Here is a 15,490-nt window from a genome sequence, read left to right as displayed (position 1 = left end):
TTATTTTAAAAAAGAGTCCCATTCAACATTCTGTTACACAGATGTACACACACACACACATTATGGCAGGAGCATTCTACAAACACCCAGAGAAGTAGTCATGGTTCTCTCCAGAGAAAGGCTCAGGAGTTTGGGGTAGGAAGAAGGCATCCTCTATTTAAAGTATACCCATTAAAGTACTTAAAAACAATTTTTAACATGTGTATATATTACTTTTTCAATTTTAAGAAAACTGGCCATTAAAAACATTGAAATCTTCCCTGTTCATTCTCCCATCTCCAAGATGGTCTCTGAAACACCTTACTGGGGTATGGTGCCTACACAGGTGTAACAGAAAAGTGTGGGTGGTATTACTCACACAACACCAAGCAATGGCCTTGTTTTTTTTTTGGTTTTTTTTTTTTTTTGCGGTATGCGGGCCTCTCACTGTTGTGGCCTCTCCCGTTGCGGAGCACAGGCTCAGCGGCCATGGCTCACGGGCTTAGTTGCTCCGCGGCATGTGGGATCTTCCCGGACCAGGGCACGAACCCGTGTCTCCTGCATTGGCAGGCGGATTCTCAACCACTGCGCCACCAGGGAAGCCCAATGGCCTTGTTAAAGCAACTTCTCAGAGAAGTTGCTTTAATCAAGAGCTAAAGTTTTATTTTAAGCCATCCCTCAAGGGACCTAGGGTTCCAAGAAACCCAGGTGAAAACATTTTTCTTTGGAGGAAAAAGGAGTAGGTAGATAAAATTATTAGATAAGATGCAAGAAAAATATGTTTGGTTAAAGATCATTAGACTCATCACAAGAGTAATGGGCAACTGAGAGGGTTAAATTCTAACTTTCTAAAAGGGACTGTTAACCGGATCAATCAGATCAAACAACAAAGTTCTTTTCCATTTAGTCTATCCAAGTGTTTCAACTTTACCATCCAGGAAATAGCATAAGAGTTCATCTTTTCTCAGGTTTTGGATCTTTTTTTTCCCTGTTTCTAGTATCTGGATTCCCAGTCTTTTTTTTTTTTTCAGTTTTGTTGAGATATATTTGACATATATCTCTGTGTAAGTTTAAGGTGTACAGCATAATGACTTGACTTACATATATTGTGAAATGATTACCACAATAAGTTTAGTTAACATCCATCATCTCACATAGATACCAAAAAAGAAAAAGAATAAAATGCATTTATCCCCCTTGCAATGAGAACTCTTAGCATCAACTCTCTTAACTACTTCCAAATATACCATATAGCAGGGTTAACTACAGTCATCATGTTGTACTTGACATCCCCAGTACTTGTTTATCTTATGATTGGAAGTTTGTACCTTTTGACCTGGATTTCCAGGCACACTTGTCAATAAGGTTGGTTGTTTCTCCTTAAATTCTTTGTCCTTCTGCTATCTCTGTACTGTCAACATTCTCCTCCAGAACCCTCACCTCAGCCTCACTCCTTTCTCAGAAACAAATAAACAGTGAGCGCCATTCCAGGAAGTGGGGACAGAGCGGTGACACTGAAGCTACGCCCTCGCAGACATCTGGTAATTGGGTAACTGTCTCAGGCTGGGCGCCTGATGTGCGTGTTGTGTGGAGACGCACCCTGTGAGTGACCGAGTGGCTGAGCTGAGCCTTGAAGGATACCATGTTAGATGAGGGAGAAGGCAGTACAGACCAAGGCCTGTGCGGCCTCACACTCCTACCCGCTGCAGGCTACAGGGACTTTGAAATCCCTTCACTTTCTGTCTCCACGCCTACACAAGGCTGAAGTACAGCACCTTGAGCCTCGGGGAAGCTGTGTCTCTTGCCTTGTCCCGGTCCGACACTTACACGTGTGCCCCATCTGCCTATATCTTCCAAGCCAGAAACCCTGCTGTCTTTAACTCGAGTGTTCACTGTTTTCACTTATTTACCTATGGATCTGATGTGGCTGCTTGGAAGGTATCAAGAGTTCCCTCCTCACAGTGTCCAGTTGGTTCTTTGGAGGATGCTTTCAAATATCTCTTCTATCTGTACGCCCTGCAGAAAGCCCCTCTTCAATGCCACTTTTCAAAATTCATCATCTCTAACTTGACTTATCACCATTCTTTACCAGCTGATCTTCTGGCCCTTCCTCATTGCAACTCCATAGCTTATGGGGACAAACCCCTGATTAGAGGATCTCTTAGTGACTCACTTGTCCAGATTGTAGCTAAACTCTTCAAGATCTGGTCCCTGGCCACCCACCTCTCTTGCATCTCCTCTCAAAAGTACCCTTCATCTAAACTTTCAAAAATTTCCCCTTGTTGCATAATATTTCATGCCTTTTGTCCTTTACTTATACTCTCAAGTCTAATTTATTTCAACAACCATTCTTTTCTTTTCTTTTTTTCTAATAAATTTATTTATTTTTGGCTGTGTTGGGTCTTCGTTGCTGCACGCGGGCTTTGTCTAGTTGCGGCGAGCGGGAGCTACTCTTCATTGTGGTGCGCGGGCTTCTCATTGAGGTGGCTTCTCTTGCTGTGGAGCACGGGCTCAGTAGTTGTGTCGCATGGGCTTAATTGATCGGCATGTGGGATCTTCCCGGCCCAGGGCTCAAACCCATGTCCTCTATACTGGCTGGCGGACTCTTAACCACTGCGCCACCAGGGAAGCCCCCACGGAGAGACCTTTATTGTATTTCTGTGCTTTCTTTTTTTTTTTTTTTTTTAACATCTCTATTGGAGTATAATTGCTTTACAATGGTGTGTTAGTTTCTGCTTTATAACAAAGTGAATCAGCTATACATATACATACATCCCCATATCTCCTCCCTCTTGCGTCTCACTCCCTCCCACCCTCCCTATCCCACCCCTGTAGGTGGTCACAAAGCACCGAGCTGATCTCCCCGTGCTATGTGGCTGCTTCCCACTAGCTATCTATTTTACGTTTGGTAGTGTATATACGTCCATGCCACTCTCTCACTTCGTCACAGCTTACCCTTCCCCCTACCCGTATCCTCAAGGCCATGCTCTAGTAGGTCTGCGTCTTTATTCCTGTCTTGCCCCTAGGCTCTTCATGACCATTTTTTGTTTGTTTTTTAGATTCCATATATATGTGTTAGCATACGGTATTTGCTTTTCTCTTTCTGACTTCCTTCACTCTGTGTGACAGACTCTAGGTCCATCCACCTCACTACAAATAACTCAATTTCATTTCTTTGTATGGCTGAGTAATACTCCATTGTATATCTGTGCCACATCTTCTTTATCCATTCGTCTTAGTCATCTCTATGTCTCGTGCTCCCTGGCACAACAACGGGGCACAAACACAAAGTGTTTGTCATCTGAATGGCCAGCTGGCCAGATGAAGGAAGGAATAAAATTAATAATAAATACACCCATTCCTTTGAGGATTAAGACTAAACTCTTTAACGCGGTCCTCCTAATTCAGCCGGTGCCAGCCTCTCCAGCCTCAGCTCTTGGCCCTTTCCAAGTCCGACTCCCTCTCAGGGCTCCCATCGTCTTTCCCAGTTCCCGAACCTGCCCAGCCCTCCCCCGCCAGAGGACGGTGCGAGAGGTTCCCTGTGCCGGAGCATCAGTCCTCCAACATCTATGCACACAAATCTCTTCCTCTGGAAACCTCCGCGAGGGCCCTCAGTTGCAGCGGACGCTCCTCCTCTCTGCTCCCACAACTCCTCTCACTTCAACCGGTAAAGCACTCATCCGACTGATTAGAATTGCTCAGTTACTAGCACGATTGGTCCTCAGTATCCACGAGTTTGGCATTCACGGATTCAACCGTCTGAGCGGTTGGTTAACTCCACGGGTGCCAAACACGCGGATATGGAGGGCCTACTGTACTCATTGTACGATGCCATTTTATACAGGGGACTTGAGCTTCTAGTGGATTTTGGTATCTCCCGAGCTCCTGGAACCAATCCCCATGGATACCGATGGTCAACTGTATAACAATATAGAGAAATTTCTAATTATATTTTTCTTAGATGCAGAATTCTTCCCTCTCCTTTCAGAGAATTGTTTGTATTGAATGAATCCTTTGATGAGAAGTTTAGGGGTGGGGAGATTGAGGCCCCGGAAGGCTGCATGAATAACAATAGGTGACTATACAGTAGGGCTTTTTTTAGGGACACTGAATTCAATGAGGGTTTTGTTTTGACAAATCAGTGTGTATGTGTGTACGTCTGTGTGTGTCTGTGTTTTGAGTGAATGAATGCATGACTTCCTGGCTATCAAAGGAGCTGTTACTGGCTGTTAAATAAATGTTCCCTACATCTTAGGTGGACGGTGAGGAGGGGGGATGAGGGGGGGACAATTTTTCAAAGTTTCCCACTGTCCTTCCTTTGGTCTTCACCTCACTGCAGCCAGAGTTCCTCTCCCCTGACCGTGGACACCGTGAATGGGAGGTGGGAAGCCGGGGAGGGCTGGGAGTTGGACCTCATTACATGAAATCAATGATCGTCGATACAGATGGCGGGTGCAGACACTGTATTGCTGTGTATTGCTCTAAGTACTCTTTAGCTCACTGAATCTTCACCACAACCCTGTACTATTATCTCCACGTCACACTGGAAGAAACTGAAGTTCAGAAAGTGACATGCTTTGCAGGCTTGTGTGACCAGCAAGTGGCAGAGCCAGGATTCTAACCCAGGAGCCTGATTCTAAAGCCACACCCATAGACACTGCCCTGCCACAGCGGGTTTTGTACACACTGCGTTGGAACTGCCTGTCAGAAGAAACCATTTCATCAGGGTCTCTGGTACTCCCTAAAAATTCCACAAGAGGGACACCTTTCGCCATCAGTGCTTGGCTGCTGATGAATTACGGATCTAATTTGCAAGTTTCGCGAGCAGCCCAAGAATCGACTGGTTACCTGTATAGAATTTGAACAGGTTTCCTGACAAAATGGAACATTAGGTACCCTAAATGAGATCAAATTAACCCAAATTAACTAGAAAGTTCACAGTCCCAACCAGGCAGCCCATATTATCCTTCTGCCAAGCACTGTCCTAGACTGGAACCCAGTTTGCAGTGGTGGCAGGGGCTGTGTGAGCCTTAGATCTTTAAACACTGGGCCACCCTTCCCTTCCCCAAGTTCTCCCCATTGTCCAGGAGACTGGGAGCCTCAAAAATAAGTTTCAGTGTTTCTAAAGGCTGGAGAAAATCAAGAATAAAGTTGTCCTTGACCACTCTCACTACCAGCCCTGCAGGGCCCCACTCATAAGGACTCTTAAGCCACAGTGTATCCAAGTTGTCTCTGTGCCCTATCCTAAGACAGACATTGGGAATAAGAGTGTGGTGGACGTGGTGTTATGACCCCAGGTTCCCCTTCAGGTATGAAGGGCTCACTCCTCCAGCTGCTGGGGTGCTGCTGGAACATGGCCCTCAAGGATGAGGCACTATAGGAGCCCCCTCCTAGGACGGCCAACTCACCCAAGGCTATACCCGCTTTCTGGGGCAGCCCTCATCCTATGATTGATCTGTCTTGGAGGAGAAAAAAGTCCAATCCCCTTGCCTCAGCTTGGAACAATCCTGAAGAGTCATCTCAGCTTCAGAGTTCACTGTAGGGTCAGCTGCGGCCTCTATAGGGAATGCACCAAAGCTAGTCCTCTCTCTCTGCCCAGTCCTACTTTCTTCCTTTCTGCCACAGGGGGTGACTCTGAGACCACTCCCTAATACACCTGCTGCAAGTTCATCTCCATCCTAGGGTCTGATTCTTGGGTAACTCAACCCGTAACAGTTGGTACCAGGGGTCTCTGAAAAAGCACATGCTGGGATGGAATTTGGGATCAGCTGGATTGCTCACCACCCAGCTGACAACGAGGACCCTGTCACTGGGCAGGTGGAGCCTGGAGAGACCCTATTGAACTGGGATGGTCCACTGGTGGCAAGAAATGCATCAGCCTTTTGAGAAACAGGAGGGAAATAGTAACTGTAAGGATAAGGGAATTGCTCAGTCTTAAAAAAGAATGAGGGCTTCCCTGGTGGCACAGTGGTTAAGAATCCGCCTGCCAATGCAGGGGACACAGGTTCAAGCCCTGGTCCGGGAAGACCCCACATGCTGCAGAGCAACTAAGCCCCTGCACCACAATTACTGAAGCCCGCGTGCCTAGAGCCCGTGCTCTGCAACAAGAGAAGCCACTGCAATGAGAAGCCCACGCACTGCAACGAAGAGTAGCCCCCGCTCACCGCAACTAGAGAAAGCCCGAGCACAGCAACAAAGACCCAATGCAGACAAAAAATAAATTAATTAACTAATTAATTTTTTAAAAAGAATGGTGTTATTAAGGAGATGGGATACGAGTGAAGGATAAGACTGTCGACTGAAAGAAAAACACGCAATGTAAATTTGTGAGTTAAGACCTTCCTTTGGGACTATAGCCCAGGAGACAGCCTCTAGGATAGCTCTGAGGAATTGCTCCAAAGAAGTAAGGGAGGAGCCAGGATATATATGAGGTTTTTGCTGGGAAAACAAACAAACATATAGTTGAACATCAAAAGATTGCTGTTAATCACAAAGAACAGGCATCTCAAGTTAATTATTTTAGTTCTTTTACATGTATGGGAAGATGCAAGAATCTTGGTTCATTGAAGTTATTCTTTTTTTTTTTTTTTTTTTGGCCATGCCATGCGGCACATGGGATCTTAGTTCCCTGACCAGGGATCAGGTCTGTGCTTCCTGCACTGGGAGTGCAGAGTCAACAAAATGGACCACCATGGAAGTCCCTGAAGTTATTCTTTAAACAGGCATCTTAACTATCTAGGCAACTGCAGTGCTTGAGCCTTGTAGAACTGGAGTGATATGCAACATTTTTTGTTTATGAGACTTTGGAAGATAAGGTCTTGGAGAACGGATAGAATGTGGGCCCTGAGGGTCATCAGTGTCCTACATGAGGAAGGACAGAGACGCAGAGCAGTAGCAGTTGAGGAGAAATGGGGCTCCTTGAAATCCCTTTCTTAATAACCATCTAAAGATATCCACCCTGTTGGGATGAGTCCCTTGATTCTCCCATCCATGTCTCCCCATTCTCTTGTTAATTAATATAATGTTTTTATTAGCATCTGTAAGACGCATAAGGGGAAGATAACAAATTCAATATGACCTTTTGGACTGGTGCTCCATTATGTAGCAGTAAAGTTACATGAGGTGTCAATGCAAAAGTGATGCCCATGCAAAAGGAGCCTGCTTAACCACAGCATTTACCATGTCCTGGGTAATGGGTATAGTCAGTGAGAGAATATCCAGGTCATCATAAAGCCAGTTCCATATGAAGCAGATCAGCTGCTTTATCTGAGGTGTTCCACTTGACATTTATGACGGTTGCTGAATAATTACCCTTATCAGGGTAAACAGACCTTACAGTGGATTCTATCCAATCCAACAGCCTGGCCATTGCCTCAGGAACAACCTGCTGTGTATCTGGATCATACAACCATCTGTAATTGTTCCATAGTAAGCTATGGGTCCTGTATCAACCCAAACATGCTCTTCCATTCTGTAGCATTTAAAAGCAAAGATACTGCCCCCAAATTAATCATTCTCACAATCCATTTCAGTGAAGATTATTTAGGAAGTTGATGATACTAATCTATAAAATAAAACAACTCCTTCACATTATATCCCCCTGTTTTAGTAGTTTCTTGGTTTTGTCTTCTCCCAACATGTACTACCTTCTAGGTGACCAGAGTCTTAGAGGTACCTGCTGTCGTCCCCACATAATTTTTTCCCTGCGCAGGTGGCTCTGAGGCTAGTAGCCGAAGCTCAGACCAATCAAGGTCCAAGCCAGCACTCTCTCTTACTTTTATTTTGGCTACTACAGATAGCAATAACCAAGAGATTACATAGTTTGCTTTTTTCTTATTAGTTTCCATGTCCTCAAGTACCTAGTGAACCAATGCCCCAAGAACTGGATCCATCTCTAAATTCCACTGGTAAAATTTACCTCTGGTAATTGATTACAGCACATCTGCTGCTTCATACCATGGGTGCCTATGTGGCCACCCAGGAATCAAAGGTTCCTCGTCCTCTGCCCTTTCATCCTATCTCTTCCCAAACCACTTGTTTCCATGAGCTAGGGCCAAGCTAGCAAATCCTACTTCTGACACCAGTTCTGCGGGTGCTTTCTTTGACACCAACCAATTCTCCAACACCAACTAATTTTACAACAATTCAATTAAATTCTGATACTATCTACCTGGAGTTAGCATCAGATTCCACAAATTAAAGGGTTCAGTCCCACAAGATGGTCCCCACTCCAGAGGCCAGTCACAATGTTACCAGAAAATTGGGTTAACTTCTCAGTGGGTGTCAAGCCAAAAGACACAAATGAGCCAGAGATTAGGAGAAGGAAGGGTTTATCACTTGTAGCAAGTAAGGTGAACACCAGGAATCTTTCCCAAAGCAGTATCTCCCTGAACAGCATGATTGGGGAAGTTTTAAGCAAAGGGCGCATACATATTCACGAAGGGGCCTGAGCAGGGGAATTCTGCATAGAATTGAGGCAAAGGTCAATAGAGTCCCAGCTTTAGTTGACTGAAGTCAGAAAAGGTCAACATTATCATCCCTTAGGTTCCAGTGGCTCTGGTAATTGGGTGTTCACTCACAGTAGGGGTTTAAATTCTGAACAACAGCTCAAGAAAGTGCTTCAGGCTAATCTTTACCATTGAAACAGAACTGGGAGTCTTTACAACTGATTTATTGTCTCTTTGCTATGGTTACTTCTCTTGCCTGATAACAGTCTAGTTCTTTTTTTTCCCCTTAAGATCTTTATTACTGAGGCCTCTTGAAGGGCAGGCATTGTGCCAGGCTTAGATCACAAAATGGCTTAGGCCTAAAATGGCTTCTCTTATGTCAAAAAGCTATATCTGGGGCTTCCCTGGTGGCACAGTGGTTGAGAATCTGCCTGCCAATGCAGGGGACACAGGTTCGTGCCCTGGTCCGGGAAGATCCCACATGCCGCGGAGCGGCTGGGCCCGTGAGCCATGACCACTGAGCCTGTCCGTCCGGAGCCTGTGCTCCACAACGGGAGAGGCCACAACAGAGAGAGGCCCGCGTACCACCAAAAAAAAAAAAAAAAAAAAAAAAAAAAAAAAGCTATATCTGATTCTTTTCCTCTGGGGACACCCTAACCTGTCTGCTTACAAAATGTCCCAGGTTGCCACCTAGACTTCTGACCAACCAGCTGTAAATTCTAGGGTTCTATGACCCTCTACTTCGGTTTAATAATTTGCTTAGAACAGCTCACAGAACTCAGGAAAACACCTTACTTACATGTCCTGATTAATACAAAGGGTACAATTCAGGAATAGCCAGATGAAAGAGATGCATAGGGCAAAGCATGCGTGGGGAAATGTCACAGAACTTCCATGCCCTCTGCAGGTATACCCCCCCTCCCAACACCTTGATATGTTCACCAACCCAGAAGCTCTGCGAGAGTTTTTATTTTTATTTATTTATTTTTTAAATAAATTTTATTTATTTATGGCTGTGTTGGGTCTTCGTCTCTGTGCAAGGGCTTTCTCTAGTTGTGGCAAGCGGGGGCCGCTCTTCATCGCTGTGCGTGGGCCTCTCACTATCGTGGCCTCTCTTGTTGCAGGGCACGGGCTCCAGACACGCAGGCTCAGTAATTGTGGCTCATGGGCCCAGTTGCTCTGCGGCATGTGGGATCTTCCCAGACCAGGGCTCGAACCCATGTCCCCTGCATTGGCAGGCGGATTCTCAACCACTGCGCCACCAGGGAAGCCCTCTGCGAGAGTTTTTAAAGAGCTCAGTCTCCAACCCCCTTCCCCAACCAGAAGACTGGGGGTGAGACTGAAACATCTCACTCTCTGATCAGTTCTTTCTGGTGACCAACCCCATCCTGAGGCTATTTAGGGGTCCCACCTTAACTCACCTTATTAGCATAAATTCAAGTGTGATTGAAAGGGGCTTGTATAAATAACAAAAGACACTCTTATCACTCAGGAAATTCAAAAGGTTTTAGGAGCTTAGTGCCAGAAACTGGAGAGAAGACCAAATATATTTTCTATTATACCATAATTACTCTATCTGATATGATGACAGAGCGGGAGGGGCGGGGAGTCACTTGAAAAACATTCTCAAAGGCAAGAACTGACAGGACTTGGTAGATCTGTGGATCCTGGAGAAGCACTGAGTTACACAGTTTAGGTTTTAAGTGCTATTCTGCCACTTAACTTTCCTATGCTTCAGTTTCCCCATCTGTAAAATGGAGGTAATAATAGTATTATACTTACTTCTTAGGGTTGCTGTTAGAACTGAGGATTAGCCATTATAAAGTGCCTGTTTCAGCGCCTGAGGCATCCTGTAGAGCTCAGTAAATGACAGCTTTCACCATCATGGTTACAGGAAGGTGGGAGACCCAAGTTCTAATCCATGTTCCTGTCTGTATGGTCTTTACCCTTTCTTGGCCACTTCACCATTTTTGAGTCTGTTTCCTCATCCATATAATGAAGGTATGGGTGTCCCCGCATGAGCCCAGGGCCCCTTCCATATCTGGAGAAGTCTGAGTCAAAAAGATTATCAGTCAGGGCCACTCAAGGGTGTGGATAGCAGTGGCAGAACCTAAGAAATTGAGGGTCGGAGCCCTCTGGGCCGGAGAGGTAACAGTGTGAGAATCTCCGTCCCTGATGTGTTCCCGGCCACCAACACCCTCCATGCCCTCTCCACTTCCCCAGTTTAAAGCCCGGTGGGCCTGGCAGTTAGCTATTCCAGGAATTTGAGTGCAGGTTTGGAGAGAGGAGGGGCCTCTCACCAGCCACACAGGATCGGCTCCAGCAAGAGCTGGGCGGCTACAGCGGCCTCGCACAGCTGGCAGAGCCTGGGCGGAATCGCAGGCGGGACCCTGCGCGGGTCCCAGGCGCGGCCGGCCCACTCCGCCTGCACCTCCGCCTCCCCAGCCTTGCCCAGGCGTCCAGCCACCGCGATCAGCTGCGGCGGAACCGAGGAAGAGGAAGGGGCGGAGCTGCTTTGTGGCTTGTCTCCGAGCTGTCAGCTGACTGCAGCGGGGGACTAATCGGTGTCCCTGGCACCGCCAGGGGTCCTGAGAGCCAACCAGGGCCTACGCCATCCGGAGCCGGGTGGGCGAACCTGCCTGGTCTAGGAAGCCGGGCGATGCCCCGCCACGGAGTGTCTTCCGGCCAGGGCCGCCCCAGGTCGGGCCGGGAGCAGACACTGGACAGGTCCTTGGGGGCCCCCAGCCTGAGGCTCCTGTGGATGGGCTTGGTGCTGGCCCTGCCCGACTCCCAGGTTCTCTGGACCCCTGCCGCGGCCCATCCTCTTCCCGCCCAAGGCCATCCCGCCAAGTTCTTTCGCCTAGCGCCCCAGCTCCGGGAAGCCTTTAGCTGGTGGAACCTTACCTGCCCCGCCTGCAAAGGACTGTTCACCGCCATCGACATCAGGCTGCGGGTGAGCGCTAAAGGGGCCGCGGAAGGGAGGGCTGACGGTGGCGGCTGGGGCTAAGGCCGGCGCTCCGGGGTCCCCAGGAGCATCCCTGATGGAGAGGCTGTCATCCACAAGCCTTTACTGAATTTGCCCCCCTTTGGGGGCCCCGCGGCTGCACACCACCACCATCACTACCTCCACTGTGACCTTGTGAAGTAAAGAAAGAGCGCAAGATATATGCTGGGTACCGTGCCAACCCTTTTATACTGGCTAAATCTAGCCTGCAAGGTGGTTTCATTCCTGTGGTTAGCTCCGTTTTCCAAATGAATAGAAGCCCCGGAGCTGAAGTCACTTGTAGGAGGGGCCGGCTGCTGGTGGGTGGGCTGGACTCCCACCCTGGCGAGCCTGACTGAATCCCCTCCACCTTACACCTATAGCACCTCCAGCCCGGAGCACCATGCCTGGGACCAGCCACTCACTCAAAGGGGACCTGAATTAAGGAATATCCAGAGATGTGGGATTGGTTGGGGCTGGGCTGCCTTGACTGACCCCGATGGGGTTATGAGGAGAGCTGGTTGGTAGGTGTGCTTTGTGGGGCTCCTTGGGGAATCAGGGCCCTCTCTCTCCTCGTGTGTGTCCCCAAACCCTGGTCAGTCTGTCATTCCGCCCAGCCCAAATTTCAGAGCACTCAGCCGAAAGTGCCTGAGAAAGCCAGCTGCACAAGCAAAGGCTTGAAATGCCACTGAGCTAAAAAGGAAGTCCCAGCCTGGTGATGCCTGAGTCAGGGCAATGTCTGTGAGAGGCAGGGGTGAACTGACATCTCTTCACCACGTGGTACTGAGCCCATTCTAGCCCCAGCGTGTATATGGGGGCCCACGGGTCGTATCCAGGTGTCGGCCTGGTCCCCGTGCTCTGTTTCTGACTTCTCACCACTGGTTCTTCCCACCACAGAACGAGGCCAGTGTGGCCCAGGTGGGCTCCATGGCCATCAAGATGTGCACGCTGCTGAAAATAGCACCGCCTGCCGTGTGCCAGTCAGCTGTCCAGCTCTTTCAGGACGACATGGTGGAGGTGTGGACGCGCTCGGTGCTGAGCCCGTCTGAGGCCTGTGGTCTGCTCCTGGGCTCCTCCTGTGGACACTGGGACATCTTCTCATCTTGGAACATCTCTTTGCCGGCTGTGCCAAAGCCATCCCCCCAGCCGCCCGTGCCCCCCGCCCCAGGCTCCCCTGTCAGCCGCGTCCTCTTCCTCACTGACCTGCACTGGGATCATGCCTACCTGGAGGGCACAGACCCCAACTGTGAGAACCCACTGTGCTGCCGCCAGGGTTCTGGCCCACCGCCTGCCTCCCGGCCGGGTGCTGGATACTGGGGCGAGTACAGCAAGTGCGACCTACCCCTGCGGACCCTGGAGAGCCTGTTGAGTGGCCTGGGCCCCGCCGGCCCTTTTGATATGGTGTACTGGACGGGTGATATCCCTGCCCACAACATCTGGCAGCAGTCTCGTCGGGACCAGCTGTGGGCCCTGACCACCATCACCGACCTTGTGAAGAAGTTCTTGGGGCCGGTGCCTGTGTACCCTGCTGTGGGCAACCACGAGAGCACACCCGTCAATGGCTTCCCTCCCCCCTTCATAGAGGGCAACCAGTCTTCGCACTGGCTCTATGAGGCGATGGCCAAGGCCTGGGAGCCCTGGCTGCCTGCTGAAGCCCTTCGCACCCTCAGGTACTTGAGGCCCACAGAAACCCAGGAAGGGAGGAGAAAGATGGGTGAAAGTGAATGGAGCATGGAACCTAGCATTATGTGTGACTAGGCCCTCCAAATCGGACCCCACTTTCCATTTCCACCCTGATCTCCAGCCACCCTCCTTCACAGGGTGAAGGGCTAGCAGCATACCTTCTCCATGGTGGTCTGTGTCTTTGCTCATGCTGGTCGTCTCTAAAATGCCTTCCCCTCTCTAACCTCCCAGCTTTTCCCAACTTTCCCAGGCCTAGGTCCTCCTCCCTCTGGATGGCCTTTACCTCTTCTAGCTCACTTTTATGTTGTCTCCTCTGAACGCCTAGAGCCTTTCGTCCTCTGAGCCACTTGCTTCAATCACACGGGCGCTATTATCAGTGCTGTCTGATCTTCAGTGAGAACGTGGGCTTGAGGGTAGGGATGATGTCCTAGGTGCCCTCCACCCAGATTCCCTGCACAGGACTGGGCGCGCAGGGCTAGGATCATGAATGCGTGCTGACCCGTGTTCACTTTGTTTCAGAACTGGGGGGTTCTATGCACTTTCCCCACGCCCCGGCCTCCGCCTCATCTCTCTCAATATGAATTTTTGTTCCCGTGAGAACTTCTGGCTCTTGATCAACTCCACAGATCCTGCTGGACAGCTCCAGTGGCTGGTGGGGGAGCTTCAGGCCTCTGAGGACCGAGGAGACAAAGTGAGGGAGAGTGGTGGGAACCCAGTGGGGCAGGTGCCGGTAGGGTGGGAGGAAAAGCAGGCCCTTCACAAATAGACTTCTCTCTGGATCTGGGGCGCCTGTGAGCAGGGAAACTTGATTTTCTGGCACTCCCAACAGTGTTCCTTGGGGTTTCAGCTCACGGTCACCCTTAGAAAGCCCTTTCATTTGCTCCCCCTCTCTCTGGCCAGGAATGCCAGCCATTGTAGGAAAGATGAATACCAACTAGCCTGGCCAGGGCTTCCTGGACCCCTCTTGCCCTGATCACCTTCCTTAACTCTCCCCACAGGTGCATATAATTGGCCACATCCCCCCAGGGCACTGCCTGAAGAGCTGGAGCTGGAATTATTACCGAATTGTGGAGAGGTAGGAGGGAGGTGTGTTGGGGGTGAGGGGGTGAAGAGTCTAAAGGTCAGAAATTCCCTCGAGCATCTCACCATCCCTGCTGCCCCACTGGGGTGGGGACGCTACTTCCTTGAACAGGATGGAGAAAGAAAGCATCCAATCCTCCCCAGATCTCCTCCTCCCCATTGCTTGAAACTTCTGAATATGATTAGTGTCTTCTGGCCAGGTATGAGAACACCTTGGCTGGTCAGTTCTTTGGCCACACCCACGTGGATGAGTTTGAGGTCTTCTATGACGAGGAGACCCTAAGCCGGCCGCTATCTGTAGCCTTCCTGGCGCCCAGTGCCACCACCTACATCAGCCTCAATCCTGGTGAGTGAGGTGGAAGCAAGTTGTTGGGGACAGAGGAAGCTGATGAGAGGGAGGAAGTTGTTGGGGTAGAGGAAGGAGGGTTGGAGCCAGGGCCGCCCAGGGGCGAGCTCTGCCTCCCCACTGGTCTTGCCTTTGCCCTTTCCCTCTCCAGTCAGCCCTCCCTCCTTGCAGGGTACCGTGTCTACCAAATAGATGGCAACTACTCCGGGAGCTCTCACCTGGTCCTGGACCACGAGACCTACATCCTGAACCTGACGCAGGCGAATGAGCCTGGAGCCACACCGCACTGGCAGCTCCTCTATAGGGCTCGGGAAACCTATGGGCTGCCCAATGTGCTGCCCGCCGCCTGGCACGACCTGGTGTACCGCATGCGGGGTGACACACAGCTTTTCCAGACCTTCTGGTTTCTCTACCATAAGGGCCACCCGCCCTCAGAGCCCTGTGGCACACCCTGCCGCCTCGCTACTCTGTGCGCCCAGCTCTCCGCCCGGTCAGACAGCCCTGCTCTGTGTCGCCACCTGGTGCCGGACGCAAACCTCCCTCCTGTCCAGAGCCTGCGGCCAAGGCCACCATTATGCTAACACCCCCAGGGCCCAGAGGTGGGAAGGTGCTCGTCTTAGAAAAGGAGCTAAAACCCCGGAAGGCCACTGTGGTGAGAAGAATGTCTGGTGGAAGAGCTTATCCCTGGGCCCAAGCACACCTCGGAAACAAGACCTCCTTTCCTGGATCTGGTTTAGCAAAATATGGGAGCGGGGCTGGCTGCTCTGAGGCTGCCATCCTTTCGTGGCCGTGGAGCAGAGGTCTAAGTTGGCAGTGCCCTGGGAAGACCAGTCAGAAGTTGTCACCCCAGGCCTGTGCTGGCCAGGCCAGGAACCCTGTACTGCTGCTGCTGCCTGCTTGCCAGGCTGTTAAAATAAAAACAAGGGACTTGGACTCCAGACCCTGCTGTGACTGTCCCAGTTTCTTCTTTTG

The 15,490-nt window shown here is 49.9% G+C and overlaps 1 protein-coding gene across 2 annotated transcripts; it reads left to right on the top strand.

Moving 5' to 3' along the window:
* The first annotated feature begins 10,736 nt into the window (after window positions 1–10,736).
* On the top strand, window positions 10,737–15,456 carry SMPD1 (sphingomyelin phosphodiesterase 1). 2 transcript variants are annotated; one of them, XM_059069543.2, is made up of 6 exons: window positions 10,737–11,379; window positions 12,307–13,079; window positions 13,612–13,783; window positions 14,091–14,167; window positions 14,373–14,518; window positions 14,690–15,456. In XM_059069543.2, the coding sequence occupies exons 1-6, from the start codon at window positions 11,086–11,088 to the stop codon at window positions 15,097–15,099; spliced, it is 1,872 nt and encodes a 623-aa protein (XP_058925526.1). In that variant the 5' UTR covers window positions 10,737–11,085; the 3' UTR covers window positions 15,100–15,456. The 2 variants fall into 2 exon arrangements, with proteins under 2 accessions (XP_058925526.1, XP_058925527.1); XM_059069544.2 differs by having other exon boundaries at window positions 10,806–11,379; window positions 14,670–15,456.
* Window positions 15,457–15,490: the final 34 nt, after the last annotated feature.

Source organism: Kogia breviceps, chromosome 7 (assembly GCF_026419965.1).
Source record: "Kogia breviceps isolate mKogBre1 chromosome 7, mKogBre1 haplotype 1, whole genome shotgun sequence".
NCBI classification, from domain to species: domain Eukaryota; kingdom Metazoa; phylum Chordata; class Mammalia; order Artiodactyla; family Physeteridae; genus Kogia; species Kogia breviceps.
Note: the sequence above shows the minus strand (reverse complement) of the source record. Positions and strands in the feature narration are given on the sequence as shown.

Coding starts and splice junctions, on each gene's coding strand:
- SMPD1 (XM_059069543.2), top strand. CDS start 11,086: ATGCCCCGCCACGGAGTGTCTTCCGGCCAGGGCCGCCCCAGGTCGGGC. Junction 13,080..13,611: donor GAAGCCCTTCGCACCCTCAG/GTACTTGAGGCC, acceptor ACTTTGTTTCAG/AACTGGGGGGTTCTATGCAC. Junction 14,168..14,372: donor TATTACCGAATTGTGGAGAG/GTAGGAGGGAGG, acceptor TCTTCTGGCCAG/GTATGAGAACACCTTGGCTG.